Source organism: Stegodyphus dumicola, chromosome 9, assembly GCF_044657685.1.
Source record: "Stegodyphus dumicola isolate Sdum_Otavi_A_Nest chromosome 9, ASM4465768v1".
Taxonomy (NCBI): Eukaryota; Metazoa; Arthropoda; class Arachnida; order Araneae; family Eresidae; genus Stegodyphus; species Stegodyphus dumicola.
Genome location: NC_140776.1, coordinates 46336304 through 46359808, shown reverse-complemented (window position 1 = coordinate 46359808; position 23505 = coordinate 46336304). Strand labels below are relative to the sequence as shown.

The 23505-nt window shown below is 32.4% G+C and overlaps 1 protein-coding gene across 1 annotated transcript in view; it reads right to left on the bottom strand.

The window, feature by feature from the left end:
• The window catches only part of LOC118186513 (protein madd-4-like), a 246373-nt gene that overhangs the window by 84887 nt on the left and 137981 nt on the right, over positions 1 to 23505 (bottom strand). Inside the window, exons 2-7 of the mRNA XM_085823406.1 lie at positions 18678 to 18776; positions 16664 to 16852; positions 12420 to 12650; positions 9235 to 9379; positions 5655 to 5784; positions 995 to 1196 (exon numbers count right to left, since the gene is read on the bottom strand). Of these exons, the coding sequence (XP_085679532.1) occupies positions 995 to 1196; positions 5655 to 5784; positions 9235 to 9379; positions 12420 to 12650; positions 16664 to 16852; positions 18678 to 18776 (996 nt within the window). The remainder of the gene's footprint in view (positions 1 to 994; positions 1197 to 5654; positions 5785 to 9234; positions 9380 to 12419; positions 12651 to 16663; positions 16853 to 18677; positions 18777 to 23505) is intronic.

The window sequence follows — 23505 nt, the reverse complement described above, 5'->3', positions numbered from 1 at the left end:
CTCAAGTTTTACAAAATTTAATATTTAGGCATAATTTGAGTAGTAGAATCGAAATATGAAAAATAAATGGCATGTCATTTCAGAAAAGTCCAATTTTAATTTAAAATACCTATGTTAGAATGACGCTATATATAAATCTAATCCTAACGCGTGAAAAACGGAATTTGAGTTTTGTCAATCGGTCCAGTAGAACGGGAGATTTAGAACAGTCCCATTTTTTTCGCAGTGTTCAGCTGCCGTTGGCAACAGCCTTGAGCACAGGTCACATTTAGCTCAGTTCCGCCCCAAATTTTAATGAAGAGCATCTCGGGGGGGGGGGGACGAGTCCGCCACCAAACCACACGAGAGGACGTTCGGCTCGCCGCATATTTAAAGTGCCGCCTTGCCGCACCGACACTATACATTACAAACATCCATGCCTTCTCTGGCTGTTTCTCTGTGCTCAAGGCTTTTTCTCTGGGATTCGAACTCGGGCATTTCGGCGCGGCAATCAGCGACGCTTACCGCTTTACCGGTTGGGCGGCAGAAGTGAATGTATAGATTATTGTAATTAAGAACCAAAAGCTAATGCTGGTTTCACTACTAACGATTATTGTTTTCACATATTCTTTCGATTTTCGTTTGGTAGAACTACTCAAAATACTTTTTCAAATGCTGAACGAAATTTCTACGTAATCTTTGACGACATACATCATGCTTTGCAACTTCAATGAAGAATTCTACTACCAAACACTTCTATTCAATAGTTATTACATAATTCATCACTATACGTTTTCTTCAATAGATGAGTTATCTGGAACATTATATTAAAACAGACTGAATATTTGAATAAGAAGAAAACTACAATTTAAATAGGAAATTCTTAGCCCTCGGGGAACTGATTCAAATATTAAATTTTAATAGACATACTTTTCTTGTATATGTTACTTATTATACAGTTTGTAACGATGCATGTAAGTGTAACTTCATAAAGGAGGAACATATATATACTCACTGGTGACCAGGGACCTTGGAACCAACGAGGGCACTCCTCTACGGTGCACGATTGTTCCGTCATGGGCTTGTGCCGCGGGCAAAAATCGGACTTGACATCTATCCGGGAACCGTTGGGTCCGCCCTGAACGCAGAAGACGGGGCGAGACTGAACACCCGTTCCACACGTTGCGGAGCAAGGACCCCACTTCCCGGTGGCCCACCTGCAAATGTAATACTACTCCATAAATAACCATTCTCTGAAATGGTAAGCCGACAAGTTATAACAAGTAATAATCCTTTATATCATTCAAGTTTGAAAAATAATATAGGTTTTCATTACGATGTTTTTTTTTTTTTTTTTTTTTTTTTTTGGTTTGTTTTCCTTCACTAGCACACGGAGGTAAAAAAAAATACGGCTGAACGTTTTATTCCTGATCACAGGCATATACTTTTAATTGCAGAGTTTTTTAAAGTAAGTGACAATTCCAGGAAAAGTTTAAGTTACATTAAGTTCTAAAGGTTTTGTAAATATAAAATGTAAATTTTAATAGCTTCCTTATAAATAAAGTTCCTTTATAAATAAAGTTCCTTTATTTAGTAAAATGTTCGTTATCCTTTAACAAGTTAAGAAAAGGCCATATTTTTAACGCGATGATACACGTAATTAATTTTGTCATAGGACAGGCTCAACTTCGACAAACAAAGTCGTTTAACATAAATCAGAACCATAATTCTCCAGAATGAGCAGGTTTTGTAACTATTGACTTTGGCCAGAATAAGCTTGAAATTTGGTTGGAGAATAAGAATTCAGTAAATTCGCCTAAAAAATCATTACCTTTTCCACTTCTTTTACACAACATTTGCTTAAGCAGAATATGCCATATGTTACCTACTTTCTGAACAAGTGATCTGATGCCTATTCTCCATCTAGTGCTTCATTCGTATTCTTTATATTCCTTACGGTTGTTGGGTGAGGTTGCGCAAGTCGTACCACCGCTTAAGTTATACCTTTTATATATATTAGCCATAATATCACACCAACTGCTTCTCTTTCGGCAAAACGAGTTACCTCCTAGAGTCAGCCATATTGTTTCACATCCTATTTGTCTCCCTGCAATATTTGTGGGAAAGACCGTGAAGAGATTTTGATTCAGTGCCTAAAATGCGAAGGATGGCTATACAATTTATTGGCTGTAGTTGATAAGAAAGTGAAAAATATCTTTATGATCATCGTTGTAATTCATTGTATAGATAAATTAATTGAGAAAAAGTTAGATTTACTTACAGTTGTCTAATTTTAAACGTGGTACGGCTTAAGCTATACGTGGTACGACTTAGAATACTGGTTGTTTAAGTCGTATTAAGTTAGCGTTCATAAATATAATTAATTCCATCTATACGAATGGACTGTATGGAATTTACTGTAATAAATAAATTAAAGATATTATTAGAATACAAAATTTTCCTAACATTTATACCTATTTTTTCGTAGTCGGTACAGCTTGCGCAACCTAACTCTAATTAGTTCTTTGATAGTTGATATTATTGCCTGTTAAACAGATTTCTGACAAAATTTAATAGTAATATATCTGATTTATGTATTTGCAAATTTTTAATTATACACAATATTTACTAAGGCAGCAGATCTGTTAACTACTTACTCTGCTTTATCTGATGCATACTCCACAACTACTTTAAATCAAAACCTGTCACTGTAAAATTTGGAATTCAACTTGGCCGCCCAGACGGTATAGTAGTTAGGGGAGCCTGAGCGATACCGAAGAGCACGGGATCGAATCTCGGAGATGGAATGAATGTAAAAACTGTCTGTTCCTTCATGGGAGGCAAAGGTGGCCCACTTATTAGGTGCCTTCATAATAAAAAGACCACCACATCTGGCCCTAGGAGTGGCCGATGCCGGCATGGGCAAGTGCCCGCCATTGGGGGGAAAAACATTAGATGTTATTCTGCAGTTGTAAAACAGTTCGAGGTTTACTTAGACACAGTATAATTCGGATAGCACACAGCTTCCAACAACAATTTCCTTTCACTTCGAAATTAGTCGCTTCCCCAAAATTTGCTTTTAAATTTGTCAAATATCAAAATAAGTCAGTTCAACTTCAATATCCCAAGCTTGAAATTTTACAGTGCCAAAAAAATGTATAAAGCGTCGAAGTGAATGTTTAAATTTTTCCTTGCCTACACTACCCAAAAAAAAAAAAAAAAAAAAAAAAAAAAAAAAAAAAAAAAAAATGGTAAATGAATGAACACATTTCCCTGTGCTGCAGTAAAAATAAATAAGAAAAGACAACTGTACAGATAGGTTGGGGTCCCAATTAATTCGGCTGTTTCAAATTTAACTATAATAAAAATTTATTGTAAGAGCACAGATCTGATTATCTCTTTGGAGATAAAAAAGTTCACTAAAGTTTGCCAAATTTCATACAGATGGCTGCTAATCTGAGTGTAGAATGGCACTTTTATCCCACATGTCACATATATAAGAAATAATAAAGCAGGCAATTTTCTCCGAGTTTTTGAGAATTGTCATTTCCTGCTTTTTTCAAGACCTTACATAATTTCATTTCTTTCCTTATATATATATATAAATGCTTTTCTGTCATTCCCTTTTATATAACTTCTGGAAAAGGAAAGCCTATAATTAAATTTTCCAGAATGAATACGAAAGAATTTCAATTAAAACTTTTACTTATATTATTCATTATACTTACTACTTTCTCTTCCTTTTTCCTGCTTCATTACACACGAATTATTCGTAAATTTTGTATTAGCACTAGAGGAATTTAAGGTAAATATCTCAGTATAAATATCAAAACAGACGTATAATAACGTATGCTCTTTATCAAAAAATTCTACAAGGCGTACATGCTGCTGAATTATAAAATTAAGAAAAAGATCATGAGGGAAAAAAGGTGTAAAATTAAAAAAAAGTTACTTACACAAAAATAGAACTGCAATTACAAGTAGCGAAAACTTTTCTGAGGAAAATGTTAATTTATATTAATAATTAAATAATTTGCAAAGAACTATGACATTCCTCCTACGCCTGCTATTATGGTGTCGCAGCTAATACATCCAAATATCCAACGGCTGATTCATGGTTCAAATTCCAGGAAGGAGGAAGTTGAATTTCAAGCTTATGGTCTCAGAATTTCAGAAAATCTAATATTTCCTTAATGGCGTTCGCATTAAAACGTAATGAAAGATAATTGCTAAAATTATTTTTTAATTTAAAAATTATTTTCAATAAATTGCTAAAATTATTTTTAAAACCCTTTAGTGAGAACTCTTCGACCTTGCAAAGCTTTTTTGCTTTTGAAGAAAAAGAGTATATGCTATTTCTACCGAAAAGTCGTGAGACTTTTATTTAAAATCTACTTCCGTCTAAGGTTTGTTTTTAAATTACTTTTTTCTTTAACTTATACAATATATATGCCAATTTTGGCGTGTTTTCTCTTGCGTAAAAAGATGTGGGTAATTAGAGTTATGAACACCTAGGATGGAGGTGCATGGAGTTTTATTGTTTAAACATATGAAGAATTCCTTGTATAAGGTAAGCTGTCAAATTTTTATCAGATTTTATCAAATTTTTATAATTACTCAAAAAAGTATTTTTAATGATATCAAAAATTTACTGCTGAAAATATTGTTTTGGATGTCTTTGCAATGCCATTTTGAATATATTATAAAATTAGTTGGGAACATTGAAGGTAAGTTTATCAGGACTTGTATTTCTCCTTATCTGTTTAGCGAACATGATGTGTCCTTATTAGACAGTGAGTTTGACTACAAACTATGTCCTATGGAGTGTAGAAGAGACGACAAGATGAGAAGGGTTTAATCACCCTTTATTTTTCAGGATATTACAGGCGCTCCCGTACTTTGGGATACAAAGACCAACCACTTGTGGTCTGAATGTAAAGATATAAGCACTACTAACTAAATTTAAAAATAAGAGTTAACTTTGAATACTTTACACAAATGACTAACACTAAGACTGGCCTTTTAAATTATTACGTATGTAGTACGCCAACTGCGGAACAAACAACAGTTGTTTATTTAACAAATAAACAGTCGTCTTTAGCTTCACGAGGACTAAAACCTCTGGCCTTAAAGGCGGACAGCAACTGATTGCAAGCTCACGTGAAATATAGTGACAAGAAGGCTCACTCTTTCCCGATCTAACTCTGCTCTTAGCAAAAAGCCACAACTTAAATATACTTAAACGTTAGCAAGTACAATTTGCATAAACATATTCACGCGTTTATTCTGGCCGGAAGTGGAAAATAAGAGACGATAGTACAGTTTTAAAATAAAATAAACGTTAGTAAAACTTAAGATCCTTACAAGTTATCCCTATATCAGGAAAATCATTTTCAAACGATTTTAACAATAAAATTCAAATATTTGGCAGATCATTTCACCCTTGTTCTTCCAGTTGTCCATGAAAAGCTCCCTTTATAGCTTTTTATATATTTATCAAACATGCCCTATTAAGCAATTACGTGACATATATAACATTCCTTAATTTTTTATTTCAAGAAGCAAGCTATGCTGTCAGTTAAATAAAATTGTTCTTAAATAAAAATTTGCTGACTTATAGCTTTTTGATAAAGCTTAATTTGTTTAGCAAAATAAGGCAAGAATTGCATACTCACACTACAGGGCAAGGGTGTCGGTTACAATGCTTAGCTTTGGTCCGCGGACGGATTGACAAATTGCATAGTCTAGGATCCACCTCTTCATTTGTTTCTTTATTGCGACACGTAGCTTCGGAAAGCTGGATGCCTGTTGGTAAAGAAATCAATTTGTAAGGTATATTTTAATTTTATAACAGATATTTTAAATTTTAAAACAGTATCCATCCAATTATTGTTTTCCATTTGCAACTCCCTACCAGAATGAGTTTTTATAATCGCGCTGAATGCAAATGAGTTGGAAGAAGTTGTAGAGACATTAGGTTATTTTTAAAGCAGGAGAGATTAAAAATGAGCAACGCTTTCGCTGGGAATCGAACCACGAACCTCTGGAATACGCGCCGAGAGAGCAGACCACCACACCACGAAGACATGCTAGGAAGGCAGGAGGAATACCTTATATACCCCCTTTTTAAGGGCGACTGGGGTTTTTACGGGACCCAATCGCCAAATACTGGGTGTGGAGAACCATCATCCAACACCTTCTAAGTTCGGGCGCCACTGTAGAGACATTAGGTTATTTTTAAAGCAGGCGTAATGAAAAATGAGCAACGCCTTCGCCGGGAATCGAACCAAGGACGTCTGGAATATACACAAGCTTCAAGTTGCGCAAAATAGATTTTTAAGGATCATCACTGATGCACACTATTTTGTTCGAAATAAACTTTTAAATGCTTATTTCAAACTGGATAGATTGGATAACTTTCTCATGAAGGCTAACAAAAAATTCTTCGAGAGTGCTCAATATTGTGACCAAATGAAGTTTTCTCGAACTTTTCCCAACAAAATGCTCAACGGTGATAGATATTTTTGCCCCCATGCAGTCTTCATTCTCAATGAAAACCAGGACTTCACCACTTATGAAACGCTTTTGCACAGTTATGACACTACTTTGTACAGATATATTTTCATTTTCATCATTTAATTCCTGCAGATTCCAGTAGTATACTTCAGTTACAGCACTGGGGTGGATGACTCCGAATTCTGTTTGTTGTGCTATGTACCTGCTGTTAGTGAAATTTAGGACCTATGATCTGTATACAGATTTATGTACTGCCTTCTGCAACTAATTATATCTAATCTTATATCTTTATTTATTACTTATTCAACTGTAATGTATTTTGTTTGCTGCAGTTTTGGATGAATTCAATCCAAATCCCGTAATACACGCGATCATGAACCCTGATTCGATATGCTCTTCACGTTGTATGTTTTGGAAACCCTATCATGACGTGATTGGTTGTAATGCGTGATTGCGGTGATTTTGATTTCTCAAGGCATTTCTTTGTGTTGAATGTCGCTTAGGAAGTACGTTGCTTATTTTGTGCTTTACACCTTAATTGTCTGCCAGTGATAAGATTAATCTGAAGTTTCTGTACAGTTTGAAACGAATGGGGGAAAAAAGCGTTAATTGACTGGTGTGTAAATGAAGGTTTACTCAGTATCATTATAAGTATCTTGTTTGTGCAAAGGAAATGCGTATGGTCGAATGTAAGATCATTCATACGGCTTTCAATTGGTTTGTCCGACACTAGGGATTCCGACAGTTCAGGACTAAGTAGGATATTTTTTATTCTTATTTTTGTGAGTTTATGTGGCGACGGCAGTATTCTAGTTCAGATAATTTTAGACAGTTTTTGGATGCTGTTAAGGAATTCTGTTTGCCTCAGCCAAACACACAAAAATTTCTAAATAAGGTAAGTCGATATTTCCTCTTTATACTGCGTTGTTTAGATAATATGTATTTCCATTCTTATGTAATTACCTTGTTTGATTTAAAATGTAGTTTATTGAGATTATATATTTTTGTTTACATTATGTTATAAGGTTTTTCTCCCGCCTTCTCAGCATGCCTTCGTGGTGTAGTGGTCAACACACTCGGCACACTATTCGAGACAGTCACTATTCAGTCAGCACATTATTCGAGAGGTCCATGGTTCGAGTCCCGGTGAAGGCATTGCTGATTTTTCATGTCTCCTGCTTTCAAAAGTTCCTAATGGCTCTACACTGGCGCTCGAACTGAAAAAAGATGGTGAATGATCATTCTGCACCACCAGGATTTAGCGATTGTGTCCACTAATCCCCAGTTGTGGTCAGCACTCTCAATGCGTATTCGAGAGGTCTATGGTTTGAGTCCCGACAAGGGCATTGCTCATTTTTCATCTCTACTGCTTCGAAATAACCTAATAGCTTTACAATGTTTCCTTGCATTATGTTTTGGACGTCATTTTACTGAGGGATCGTTCATCATACTGAGGGATCGTGATCAAATCGGAATGGCGCCATAAAAATCGTCAATTTTTGTTAATGGGTACCCTAAAATACATTTTTCCTAAGACTGAATATAACGTTTTCTTATTTAACCAAATTAATTTTATACAAATTTATCAATTTCAATGATATAAAAGATTTTAAATTTTACTTTCTATATTGTTACATTTCTGAATGAATTTTAAATATTAGATTCTGTTATTTCTCCATTTTTTTGATATTTTAAATCCTTGAAATTGGGAATTCTGAAAGATTCTATCGGAAACATATATACTCCATAAATAAGATTTTATCAAGCAAAAATACAGAGTTTGCGTTAAAATTCTAGATTTAATGGAATTCTTAAGGTAATCCTTTCCATTTGATGCTGTTGAACAACAAACTGGTTCTGGTATAAGACACTGCGTCCTGGTATAACAAAAAACTGGTACACAAACTGCATGTTATCTCTTACACCGTAAAAGTTGGCCATGAAAGATACGCCATTCATTTCGACGGAATTGTGAAGGAACTAATGCTACTTTATTTAATAAACAATCAGTATTGGACCTGCTTCTGTTTTAGGCTACATAAATGCCCTTTCATCAATTTCTATTATTATATTTGGCCCTCCGATTTTATTGGAAGCTGTCTTTAGAATGTTATGAGAATAAGGTAATTGACCTATATAGTCTGGTTTCCTTTCCCCCCTCCCTCATTTAACACACGTCAGTTCCCTGAACGTTCTGTAAATGACCTGAAATGCAATCATAAATATAATTTTACAACCTTTGAACATCGCCCCTTTTCGAATGGATATTCTGTAGTCAGAAAAATTTCACATTGCATCACGATTGTTTATCCGTTTTCAAAAATAAAACCTGGTTAGAATCAGCTTGGATTATATGAAGCGAAAGCGCTAATGTTACGAAAGTGTTGCTATGTCATGCTTATCCATAACTGGCTCTCTACTTGGCGACAGTTTTCCGGTTGACGGGGTAATATGTAAGTACCAAAATATTTGATTCAAGAGAATTCTTTTATTTGGTATATATTCAGATTATACTAATTGGTTTTAATTTATGGAATTTATGGAAAAGATCTATTTCTTTTATCATAACCCTCTCTACACACATATACAAGAAGAGATTACTCACTTATTACTTTGCTTTGTCCAAGACAATTACATTTATTTTAAAATTTGAAGCATTTTTAAATCTCAAATTTAAAGCTTTATATTATTTAAATGATGGTTTCAACGTAATAAATGTGACTTTAGACTTTTACATACCTCCTCCACAAGTGACGGAACATGCACCAAATACACCTTCCTGCCAGATGAATGTTGGTCTTTGGCATCTGGAGCCATCACCTCCACAAATCCCACATTCGTCTACTTTAAGAGTTGAACCTACTCGGAGATCACAACCGATTGGCTGAAAAACATAAAATAGCTAGAGAAAGAGTATTTACAGCAATTTTTAATTCAATGGGCAAAGAAAATAAAAATCTTGCAATATTTTAGTTCAAAAGATTTCTTAAATGTATGTTCAGCAATCCTTTTTTGTCCCACTGTAATCATTTTAATGGTGATGTTTGTATTTTTGGATACTTTATAAAATGAATAAATTAGAAACTGAGTTATGAAAAAGGCACATTCAGCTCAAAAGTGCCAGTTCGTTTTCATTAAAATAAATCGAATAGGGAAGGAGAATGTTTCTAAACAATCATTTAAAATATTTCATGTTGCAAAGAATAACCTATGGCAACATTTTGATGTATGAACTGAAAGAGTATATGCTTTCATAGTATATACATAGTATATACTATGAAAGTTTGAAATATCAGGAAAAAATAGGCAATTACTGATAATTTTTTTACAAATAACAGTACGTAAGTTGCTTTCGAAAACAGAACATCATATCGCTTTCATATCACTCACCAGATTTATCACCCTGTTATTCCTTTTTCTCATCTAAAACGAAAATGAGACTTAAAAAGAAAAGATTTACCATCACAAATATAGTTGATGATAAATCGCTAGCAGCTTCAAAGCTGTTACAGAATTCAAAGCTGTTACAATTTCAGATGTTTCCAGTTGTGAAAAAAACCAGCTAGATATCTTTTCAATTTAGTTTTGACTATTTCGAAGATGGAGTTTGAAAATAAGGTGTAAATTAGCTAATAATAAATATCTATCAGATATTCTTACAAAAGCTAAAGTACAATCAGGGTATTTAAAATAATAGTGTTAAACGAACCTTTGAAGTAAAGAAATTCGTTTAATTCTGTGAAGACAATTCAGGTAGAAATTTAAGTAATTATTAGACGAGTGTATTTCATGTATTCATTTCAAAGTTCATTTCAAAGAAATTTCGCAAATTTTAAGTAAGCAATTGTAATTGAAAAAAAAATTAGGATTAATAGGAATCGTTCTAAAAGTGCAGTTTCAATTTCATTTTCATGCTGACAGTTTGTCTGTTTATAAAAACAAACTTATCAGCGTAACTAAAAAGGAATAAGCACCGTTATTCCGTATTACGCAGATAAAATCCGGGAGATAGACATACTTTTTATGATAAGATAATAAATTTATACTTTATAATTTTCTTTTCGGAATTAATAAATATTATATTAAATTACATTATCGATAATAGTAGGCTTTTTATATGGAGTGATAAGATGTGGTGGTAGATTTATCAAGTATTTTCATAATAAACTTATATCTTTATTGTAATTTTCATTAATCAGAATGTTTTGAAGTTACATAGCTATACACTGATGACAAACAAGCTCTCACATTAACAAACATATCTACATTTTAATTAAATGTATCTCTTGAAATGATATAATGAGATAATTTCTTATAATAGTATCTGCTGTATATATATAAAATTAAATATATAGCAAACAGATAGAAAGAGCAACACTGAGTTTTAATTCTAAGAAAAGGAGAGAAATTATTAATAGTGCATCAGAAATTTTCTTGCTAAAGACTAACAAGATTATTTTATTAACTTTTAGCTATAGCATCTTCGGTACTACCATACCGCATATCTTCTTACAAATCCATCTACACTTTCAAATGCATGAATTACAACCTGCAACGATCTAATTGGATAATGGCCTTTTTGTCTGTCTAGAAAAACTGATAAATATAATTTCTAGTTAACCATATTTCAATTTGCAGCTGTAAGTTTTACATTGAGTTTTTTTTCTTTGGTATTAGTACTCTCGATTCACGGAATTCTGTACGTCTAATATAGTCAATATTTTAGAGTATTTGCTTTTACAGTAGTTGCCTTGTATTATATATAGAGAGAGGGAGAACTTTAGAACCAAATTTTCACAAAGACCAAAAGCTGAAATTCAAATGAACTTAAAAAAAAATCCTATTGTTTCCAGCTGGTGTAATAAGAGGTTCTAGCAAAGTTTTGTGTTAAGATTCGATTTTGATATTTCAGCGGTTTTTTTCACTATAAGGAATTAATATTTTCTACATTTTTAGGGTAAGTTTTCATTTTTATTAAAGATTCTTTTTAGATTAGAAAAATCTTTTTAAATTGAAGGATCTCTTTCAATGATTTTGCTTTGTATTTTTGCCATTTTCCTATGCTTTGAAGAGGATCAGGATTTTAGGATGAACTATTAAGATTAAAAATTATATTGAAATGTTTATCAGCTAATTTTGGATACAGAAAAGTAAGGATTTTGTTTTGGAAGTGGAACTGTAATTATATTCGACATACCTCCTCCTGAAGACTTTATGTCGAAGTTGATTGGATTCCTCTTCTTTCTCGTTCTTTACATTCATTTTTCTTGTATATTTAAAATTTTTACATTTAAAATAATTCTACATTTATAGGATTTTTTGAAGTTCATTTGAATTTCAATTTTTAGTCTTTGTGAAAAATTGGTTCTAAATTTCTTTCTTCATATATTTGCTGATCAATTTTCAGTGGCATAATGCGCGAAAATTCTTGGAACGATTATAAATTTTCCTTTTAAAAAATATTTGTGTTTCTGTAATAGGTATAATATGTATACTATATATATTGTCATAAACAAAATGCTTTGATGAATCAGGATTTAGAAATTAAAGATGTATATATATGTAAAAAATAACTCAATATATATGCGAATCAAAACCTTTTAATTTCTCGTATGCATGCACATACAGAATAATATACTTCTAATTCTGTAAATAGTTTATGAGTAAATGCAGGTACTAGATATTGATAATATGAATCCCTGCGCATGTCACTGCAAGTATAAATTAAAATGATAACTGAGTAAAACATTATTGAGCTGGGGAAAATAAAGATCTAATAGGCAAACAATTAAATTGAGATTTTCAATCATCTAAATATCAGTTGATAATCAAAATTATCAGCCATCAAATTTGCCAAACTGACTTTTCTGTTCAACAATACAAATATATCTTCGAACAAAGATAAAAAATAGTGGACTCAGTACCTGGCACTGGCCTTCTACGCACATATCCAATGCTCCTTCTCTGCACCTTGTTCCGTCCTGAACCTTCTTGGACAACTTGGCAACGAAGCCGTAATCTTGTGCTATGCAGGTCAAGGCACACGGGTCTTCCGGATCGTAGAATGGTAACCACACATACATTCTTTCCCGGTAGGGTCTTTCGTTATAAGCTGAGCACTGAGCAGCCCGAAAGTCATTCGGTTCAGGGCAGGGCTAGTAAAAGAAATATTATATCTTCCTTAATTTCTGTACACACACTCTTATTCCTGCCTACTAATTATTAACAAAATAATTATAAATACTATTCTTAGTATAAAATACATGCTTATGGTTTGGTCTACTACGGAATTTTTTGTTTTGTTTCTTGAAATATTTTCGTTTTCCATGATTTTGCAAATAAATTTGTGCTCCTCCAACATTTTCTCTAATGGTCTCTGCAGCGCGACGTTTGCATGGATAATATGACAGAGCAAATAATATTACTCTTTTTTAAGTTTTTATTGTCAGATATTATAGATAAGTATTTCTTAACTTAAGAAAACATATACATCAACAGAAAAATATGCATTTAAGATATATTTGAGTAAAATTCAGTTCTATACAGATATTCTTACGAAAGCTAAAGTACAATCAGGGTATTTAAAATAATAGTGTTAAACGAACCTTTGAAGTAAAGAAATTCGTTTAATTTTGTGAAGACAATTCAGATAGAAATTTAAGTAATTATTACACGAGTGTATTTCATGTATTCATTTCAGAGTTGATTACGCTAAAGTGAAAGTAAAATGTATTTATACAGAAATACATAATTTGCACACTGCATTTGGATAAAACACAAAAATTTTCAAACACGAGGCAAAATTTTATTTCAAGCAATTTTTTATCTAAAAATAACTTTTTTATATTATTTTTAATTTTAGAAAGCGCTATTTGCAAATTTCCGATTATAATCGGATTATACACATTTGATTTTTAATTTAAAAACGGTTATTACATTATGGTGTAAGATTTCTTATAAGAGAAAGGAGCCCCTCTCCAAACAATGTGTTATTTGATTATGCCAAAGAACGCTGTCAGTTTGCTTTAACAGCAACAACAACGACAATTTATAACGCAGTAATAGCATAACTCTGCATTAAACATTAGAAAAATGGAGCCTTCGCTAACTTGTATGCTTAAAATACCGAAACGCTAGTCCTCGTCCATTACCCGTCCCGTCCGTTTCCTGCCCTCCTTCTCTATTAACGCACAAAGAGGTGTGAAGATTTCAAGTGACATTTTTACTTCCCAATTAAGAAGCTCCTACTAGCCTTTTAGGACAAGCCATCTGCAATAAACTGATACAATGCATTGAGGGAAACTGCACGGGAAGAAAACAACATCGCAATCTCTGCCCTTTCGGGCGGGTGTGGTCGTTTGAACGAAAGGCCGTCTCGGGCTTTTTGACTTTCAAACGGTTAAACATGGAATGTTTTCTTGAAGAACTTTATAAGAGAAACTGACTTGTGTTTATATTACACAAATGGAAATTCGAAAATCCCATAAAGACAGTCTTTTTAATTGCTAGGAACAGAACCGGCGATGACATGTGACGTCCACAAATACTGAATGGAAGAGCTGTTAAACATTAGCAGAGCGAACTATCTTCGACTCCCCCATGCATGGACTGTCACAGGGATATTCTCCATGTATAACATGAATACGAGCCATTTTCTCTCAGAAAGTCCCTCAAGCGGATATTCCTCAATTTACATAGATAACTTTTTGTATACCTTTTTTAAATTCAGTAATAACCAGCAAAGTAACCAACTGATATTGTTGGATGGTTTTAACTGCTTCGCTGCTAGTGTATTAATGAAGAAAACAGCAAATGTCATTTCGAAGACATGATGGTTGTTATCTGACCTCAAATTCAGTTTATTTGTTTTATTTAGCTGAATAAAGCAAGGTATACAAGGGCTATCGGCTTACAGAAGATATTTCTCAGTGGAGGACATTTTAACCCTTTGACTGCTAACTGCTCTAAGTTAAAGCGCTCCGCATGAGTGACGTGCGGCCACCGAGTGACTGAATAACTAGATTTCATTTTTTTTTCTTTGCTAAGCAACGAACGAGGTTTCTGCGAGTGTTGGAGATATACGATAAAAATAATATCCGAACATATATATCATTAAAAGTGAAAAGCCAAAGCCTTCGTCGAGCGTGAATTTAAGTCCATTGGCTAACCGCCGGACGCACACATGCTCTCATAGGCCCCACCGACGGTTTCTGCTGGATGCATATATGCGCTCATAGCAGTCAAAGGATTAAAAGACTGGCTCACCACAGTTTCAGGATAAGTCCATTCGTATTTTAACAGTGCCCAATACGAACAGTTATATTTTTTTTCTTTTTTTTTTACTGATAGATAATTTTTATAACTGGCTAATTGATTTATACATCTACCGTGATTACGTTATTAAAATATGTTTTCAAACTGCCGTTGAGTTTTATGTTATTTCTAAGAAGCATACGGACATTTATGTTTATACTCACTTTAATTTATAGTTACAATCAAAATCAAAACCATATTTAATTAAATTATAAATTAATTAATTTTTTCTAATAAAGAAAAACCTAAAATAATTTACCTAATGATCACTATTATTCACCGATATAACACATTAAAAGCAAACAACTGCAATGTGCTCTTTTAATAATAATAATAAACTAAGATAATGTCACTGTATGATAAAAAGTTATTCATATAATTAGTGACATTCACTAAGTTCATAATATTAAAATTAAGCGCTGAAGTTATTCAGAAGCTATTAAAAAGTTTAAAACAGCAAATCGATTGATTACAAAGCCTTATTTTTAATTTGCTTTTTTAATTCTCAGACTACTATAATCAGAATTTAAACTTTTCAAAATGAAAAAAAAAATGTCTAAACTACTGGAGCATAAATATTTGCGCTAATACAAACTTTGGAAGTTAACAGCAGCTTAATGTTATTTCCTCTCTAATCAGTAAAAATAAAAAGATCACATATTTGTAAACTTTCTTGAAAGAATTTTGGAGTCACGCAAATTCATCCCACATTAACCAGTTTTCTTTCTTCTTAATGAAGCAAGCTATTTTGAATTTAATTTGAATTTTAAATTAACATTTTGAAAATTCTGAGAAAACTCATTTTAAATTACAGCGGAATTATAAATAGGATTATCCTTTTCTTAAAAAAAAAAAAAAAAAGACTAATTTATTTTTCTATAGTAATTACTAGTATAGAGGGTTTACTGACTTCCCAAAATTTATGCTTGTATAAAGTAAAGTTAACATTGCTTACTGAATCCTGGCGATGGGGATGACTGATGTTTCAAGGTTCCTTGTCCCAGAAACGTGAATAATACTGCAACTTAATTAAGTTCCGTAATGATGCATTTTGTCATATTTTTTTAATACGACATCGAGCACTGAAGAACATTAAAAGGAAACAACTAAATACTGAAAATTTCTGTTTTATGAGCACATGGAACTAGAATATGGCACTTAAATAATCAGTATATAACAGAAAACTGAAATTAATAAAAACGTTAGAGAAATCTTTAAAAATAAACTATAAAGAAATATTTCTCTAACAGCGTAAAACAATTCGTTGGAGGATAAGCAAATCATTGGAATCCCTAACAAAAACATTGGTGAACAGATTCTTCACTAATTATGAACACATTCATGATGAAGAGGAATGTTGTGTTAAAGATGTTTTTTAATGTGAGTTTTGAATAAAACACTTACGAGAAATTTAAAGCAGTGGGGGAAAAACAATATTTAGAAAGGCCCTTGATCAAATGTTTAAGGCTTCGGCTCATTATAAGTTCTTAGGAGCTGAATAGGCTTGCTTCATGAGGTTCTTGTGGCCTTTTTATGTGTGTGATATAAATATAATCTAGTTTTCTTTAGAAATTCTTTGATTAAGTCACTCACATCTAGAAAGATAACCACAAATTTTGTGGAAGTTTTTACGATTTGTCTCTTTATATTGTTCACTAAAATTGAAAACATTATTAACAGTTATTAAACTCTTAAAGTAAAAAATATAGACTATTTTTGCTCCCATTAATAACACATTTGATGAAATAATAAGTAATATAAGGGATGCTCAGATTATACGTAGCTAAATAAAATAGAAGTTTCTAGTTAAAAGGAGACTTAAGTATTTCAGCTCAGTCTTGTTTTATATACAAACCTGCATATTACAGATCTGTCTTCTAATATGTTGACCCACTGGACAAGTGCCTCGACAAATTCTCAAACTAATTGCAATGCCCCCGTCGCAACTGCGGGAGCACGTTTGCCATGGACCCCAAGCTGTCCATCCTTCTTCAGTAGCCTCATTATTTGTGATCTTCCGTCTTTTTTCGCTACGCAGTGGTACCTGTAATGTAGAAAACACTCAGCAATAAAGCATTTTTGGGTACTTGAGTCACTTTCAAACTCTACTTGCGCAGTTCAATGAATTTATAAAATTGTATGTAATAGGTGAACAAATATTTTTTTTTTCAGATTTGTAATGATTGGAATTAATGACTGACTTTCACTTAGAGATATTACCAGATTGATATTAATTAAAAAATATTAATTACTATCAACTTTCAACTTACTATCAACTTACTTTGGGTGCATGTAAAGAACAAAATTATTTTTTAAATAAAGGCATTTGAGAGTCAAATAGTTAAACACAACATTAAGTTGAAGTTAGATTTCTGAAAAAAGTAACAATTTATAAAGTTTCTCGCTGGATGCCGCTCGCGGAACATAAGGTACGCCGCTTCGAAGTAAGCTCTTCTCTTAAACTGGAAACAATAACCAAATCTTTATAGCCTATTAGCCAAATCTGAGAGAGAAAGGTCCACAGTTATCGTTAGTATTCACTAGATGAATACAGAATCAAGCACCAGCCTTGCCATCTTTTTACGCAAGTACAGTAATCATAAGTATATATCTGCTGGTATCAACTCCTATTCCTTTTAGGAATTCAGTTACAACATAAACAGCGAAACTATGAAGATATTCAGCAGTACTATAGGTTAGCAATCGCTGATCATAAAAGTCTTTGAAAACTCGCAGTTCAAAGTAGCCTGAATCCAAGCGGAGGTCTGGCTGCATGGAGCTTTTTGCGGTTTCGTCTTGTTTAATATGGATATGAGCCAGTTTACCTTAAAACTTCCTGCACGAAAGGCATTCCTCCACATCGGCAGATAGATCTTGCGTGCTTTGCTGTAATCAAAGATACTTAACCAACCAGAAGCGCCATAAAATTAACATGATAAGTAAAATGGACATCATGATCCTGTCGGGATAAAGCTTGGTTAAATATGATATGAACAATCAGGCAGAAGAATTAGTTACATTTAAGATATGGCAGAATGTTCCACCTTTCACCAAAAGATTTCATTTTCTTTTACTAAATAATCTGCTTTCAACTGGGACAACCCACAATATGGATTTTGCCTGATGGATGAAGATTTCATAACTTCCAGAAATCCGATTATTTCCATGTTGCCATGAATTAACTAGCTACTTAATGATCAAAGAACAAGCACGCTAGCAGAGGTTCTAGTCGAAAGCCACTATTATCATTACCTAAGTACGTTAAACCTTTTTTTTTCGTGTTTTATTCTCTGGCGTTGTTTCGTGTTTGTTGAAAACAACGCTTTTAGTGACAGCAACTTAATGCAAAAGTTAAAAAAATGCAACGAGTTCTTTAAAATAGATCTGAAAATATACAAAGACATTATAAGTAGAATTATGGAAATCACGTATAGGAATTCGATTATACTCTGTAGTAGCTAGTTAATTGATTAACGAAGGCAAAATACTCAGGAATTTCTTTTTAAGGAATAATACCTGCTAGACAACATTTTAATTGGAACCAATTCAAATTGGTTTTGGGAAATGGAAAGGAAGAAAGCAAATATTCATACGGCCATCCTTTTTGCTGTTTTACAGAGCATACAAAGTAAATACCAGCGTTCCATGGCTTCAGCGCTGCACAATTACTACTGTAACGTGCAAGATAAAAGAGCAAAGCAAAGATAAAAAGTTAGTTAATGAAATGGGGTATATTCAAATTTATGTGCCCTAAATAAATATAAAACCATAAAGTACAAATTCGATGCATTTTGCTGAACGAGATGAGTTAACAAATTATGCAATAATTAATCAAAGGATGGAAATTTTGTGAAACAAAAAAAACTTACACTCTTGTCGTCTTGCGGAATTTCTTCTAATCTTTGCAAAGATTCGTCAAGAAATGGAAATACATCTTTAGCCCGTATGCAAGGAAGCCATAATAAAATCTGCAATTATAACGTTACATTTAAGTTTCTAGCTTTTATGAGAAATCATTTCATTGTGATATTCCTAACTGTTGATATTAGCATTAAATCATGTTTGTTTTATTTTTATTATTAAAAAGGAATAATATTTTTGTTTGTTTACTTAAATATATAACCCATGCTGAAATTTTTTAATACAGTGACAAGATTTATTAATGTTATAATCCAATATCAAAAACCTGAGGTGTGTTGCAGATTGTTTGTTTTTAAAACCGAATTTTAAGTGAGCAAAAATCTTTAAAAAACTCAGACATTTCATTTTTTAATTCAACTTTCGATTTTTTTATGAATTTTGAAAAAATATAAAGATGATTCAAATAAATATTTTGCAAATCGTTAAGTATTTCAAAAGATTATTTTCCCTCTTGTTTACTATCCCAAACCCAACGCTTCTTCATATGATCACCAGTTCCTTTAATCTAATGAAGCTCCATTGGGATAAAGAATCGGTCAAAGAATGTACACTCTGCACAAAAAAAGAGGGGCAGTTCTATATCTACCATTCTACTAGTCCGAATGACGAAATTTGATTTTCATTTTCATGTATCAAAGCGTGACTTTGGATATATATTAGATTTATATGTAGCATTGTTTGAACATAGGTATTTCGACACAAAATTAGACTTTTTTCTGGTATAACATAACAATTGTGAGAATTTTACCAAGAAATTAAAAAATTTGTCTTGGAGCACTTTTTTCAGTTTGCTCCAAGAATAATTCACTGCACAAAATTCTTAATTTATGGTAACCTATTTTCTTTCCTTTACATGGCGCACGAGGGAAAAGAAAAGATGCATCGTTGATTCTTTCAAAAAGTTTCAACAAATGCTTAAACAACATTTTGGCGTTATTATAGTTTACAAAAATATACCGAATTTCAAAACGCTCCAATATATAACTTTATGTATATCTTGGGAAATTTCTAATAAAGAGCTCTAACGTTTTGCAAGTATGCTTAGAGATACATCTGCTTTAAAATGACGGCAAAAAGTTTACAGTTTAAAAATTTAAAAAGTTTTTAAAAAAATTATAAACATCATTAAAAATACAAATTTTAAAAACAAATCAGAAAATAACTTCGAATATTATTTAGAACGAACCTAAATTTCAAATTGCGAAAGAAGGAATCAAGTATGTTTGATAAAAAAGGAGATGTTCATATTCCATTAACATTGAGGAGATAAAATTCTGAGAGCTAAGTTTTTAAGAACTACTCGTGTGTTTTTTACAAAACTTAGTATTTTCGCATCATTTGAGTAGTAGAATCAAAATATAGAGAAAAATAGTATGTCATTTCAGAAAATATACAATTTTGTACCAGAATACGTACGTTAGAACAATGCTATATATAAATATAATATATATCCTATGTCACTCTTTCGAGGGCATGAAAAATACAAATTCAATTTCGGTAGTTGGTCCATAGAACGGGAGATATAGAACTGACTTTTTTTTATAAGAGTGTGCAAGGTACACATTTGAATTCTTTTCTTATAATCTGCTGAAGTTAACTTCAATTATAAATCTATAATGTATTTCTTCCGCCTTCTTAGTATGCCTTCGTGGTGTAGTGGTCAGCATCCTTGACGCGTATTCGACAGGTCCGTGTTTCGAATCCCGGCGAGGGCATTCATTTTTCATCTCTTCTTCAAAAAATACCTAATGTCTCTACAGTGGCCATCCGCACTAAAAGGGTTGTGGATGATGATTCTTCACAACCAGGATTTGGCGACTTGGTCCTCTAATCCCCAGTCACCCTTTAAAAGATGGTATTTCTCCAGCCTTCTTAGCATGCTTTCGTGGTGTAATGGTCAGCACGCTTTTCGCGTAATCGAGAGATGCGTGGTTTGAGTTCCGGGGAGGGCATTGCTCATTTTTCATCTCTCCTACTTCCAAATAACCTAGCGTCTCTACAAATCAATCAATAAAACTTCTCGTTTAGTTTTAGAACTTAACTTTGGAAGTATCTTTGTATGAAGTTTACTGTGATCCAATACTATTATAGTAGATAGTATTTAAATCTCTATGAACAGAAATGTTTGCATTGATGAAATTGCTTGATTTATAACAGAAGTTCACAAATCCACTGATATTCTCAAAATTCATTAAGAAGTCCTCTAATTTCGCAGATAACTGTGTATGCTGTCATTTATTCCCTCAAGAATTACAAAAAAATACTATTTTGTCTATGTTGATTTCAATTTAAGAGCTTTTCATTTATCTTTAAACAAATATTCATTCTTCGTTTCTTCACCAAACAGTTGATCTGTTTTTTTAATTGACTCTTGAGATCCAATTTAACCTTGAAGCAGACATCCGTTGGGAAAGCAAGTTTGAAGCAGTCTACCTCTGTTATAGCAGCTATGAGATATGTACGATGCATTTTAAGAAATAATGAAAGAAAATGCGCTTCATAAAGCACACAATTTATGTATTAAAACTAAAACTTATTTAATTTATTCCTTTTGTGATAAATATGGTGCATTATTTTCAACAGAATAAATCCAGCAAACAGCTTCAAGACAAAACTATGAATATTGCTTTAAAATTACGGAAGGGAAATAAAATTTTTTATTAAAATACAGCTCATGTTCTAATCACAGAAATGTGCTTAAAATTATCAAAACACTGAAATGTAAATTAAAAGTGTGAATTTAAATCTGCGGTTAACATCTGACAAAGACAAAAGGCAAGTCAGGTTCAGAATGAAATATCATGACGAATTACTGCAAACTTCTGTAGACGAATTTAAATATTTTATACGCTTTCTAATATTGCGAAGACATTCGTAAATAAGCTTTTTGAGTTACTAAAATTGCGTTTTAAAATAATTTTAGTTTCCTATACAATTTATCAGAAATGAATGAAGAATATCTAAGGGAAAACTCGTAACAGTTGGAGAAGGGGGGGGAGGAACTCTACAAATATATATAAAAATAATTTTAAAACTCAAAATCCCTTTCACATTCTGCAGTTAATTACACCTAGCTATTTATCTTTTCTAACTTGTATATTTTATTAAGAATATAACTGATTTCGCCTTTTAGTGTTGAAAGTGGTGGAAGATCATTTCTAAACTAAAATTGATTAAGAATTATTTATGTACATGTATGCCACAAGAAAGAGTTTTGAAGCTTATATCTGTAGCAGCTAAAACATAAGCATAAAAGACTTTCTTTCATCTAAGATGTAGAAAAAAAGATTCAGATGTAAAAAAAATGTTTATTGCTAATTAATTAAATCTTTATGAATAAATTTTTAATAAATTTTTAAATTAACTAACTTAACGTATCAAAAGATTCATTTCATTTAGTCATTTTGATTATAATGGAACTTTTTTGCTTAAAATATGGTTTTGTTGTTTCTCTTCTAAACTCTCTTCTGTCATTGATAAAAAAATGAAAGTGAAAAGAATGAGTCTGAAAGCCGCATTTTTTGAATTCGTAGGCGACGCCGAACACCGAGCATGCCAATGACTATTAGAACCGGGGGGGGGGGAGGGAATCCGTAATTTTAAAGAATCGCTCTTTTATATTTAAACGTAGCATAACACTAATACTTCAGACTTTTAGAACATTTTTGCGATTGAAAAAGCCTGTCTTCGGTCAACAGTTGCGATAATAAAGAACTTTGTGTGGAGATTTTTGTATAGGCAGGTTGTACATTCATTTTGTACACTTCTAGTTTTATTATATTGATCGGAAATGCAAGGATTTCAAACATTATTAAATTTCCTCTCCATGACGTAAAATTCTCTTTGCTTGATCAACAACCCACCAAGAAGCTCTTCTGAGTTCACATGACCATTATCCAAGCATTTTTAAACAAATATCTTATTTTTTTTTCAAAAGAAAATGCTATGCTGTGTGCTTATATATATTTTTGTGAACTGTTCTGAAATATTATAGCTTTTAATATTTTTTTCAAACTAAAATATTTGCAGCATTGGTCTCAGACTCAGTCTGTCCTGGGGCCATGTGTGCGGACGGACTGGAATAGTAATAATAATAATAATAAAATTGTTAACAAAAAAGAGTTTTGATTAAATTTAAAAAATTTAAATACATATTTGTCAAAACTTAATAAGCAGTAATAATAATAATAATAATAATAATAACATAAAGAAAAAATGAAATGAATATTTATTTTCTGTCGGAAATCTAAAGGCTATTAGCATCTGAAAAGACTAGCCATGGTTTTGGTGATTATTTTTTTCGCCAAATTTAGCGAGAGATGCGCAAAAGTAGCTAAACTTGGCGATCATTTGACGACATTTTGGTCAAATTCCTGTATAACTGTAATGGGTATTGTAATTGAATAACTATAATTGATCCTCTACGTAACGGTAACCGTATTCTGCCTTTCATTTATTTCCAGAAGTACTAAAGATTTCTCGACGACCGGGGAGGACTATATAAGACCAAAAGGAGCATTAGTTTTTCAGTCTCCTCTCTCACATTCACTCATTTCGAGATTAGAAAAAGAATCTTTCATCCCAGGGCCCGCAATGGTATTACCTCAGGTTACTAGGAAGAACTGCCACCACCTATGTATCAAGTTTTTCAGTTGTTAGTTCAGAGCGACTTCGGAGTACTGAGATATCCGTGAGAGCTTCGCCTTTTAGATGCGCTTTGCATTAAGTTGTGTTTAACGTTCTTAGCAATTTGTAGTATAATTTCAAATAGTTGCC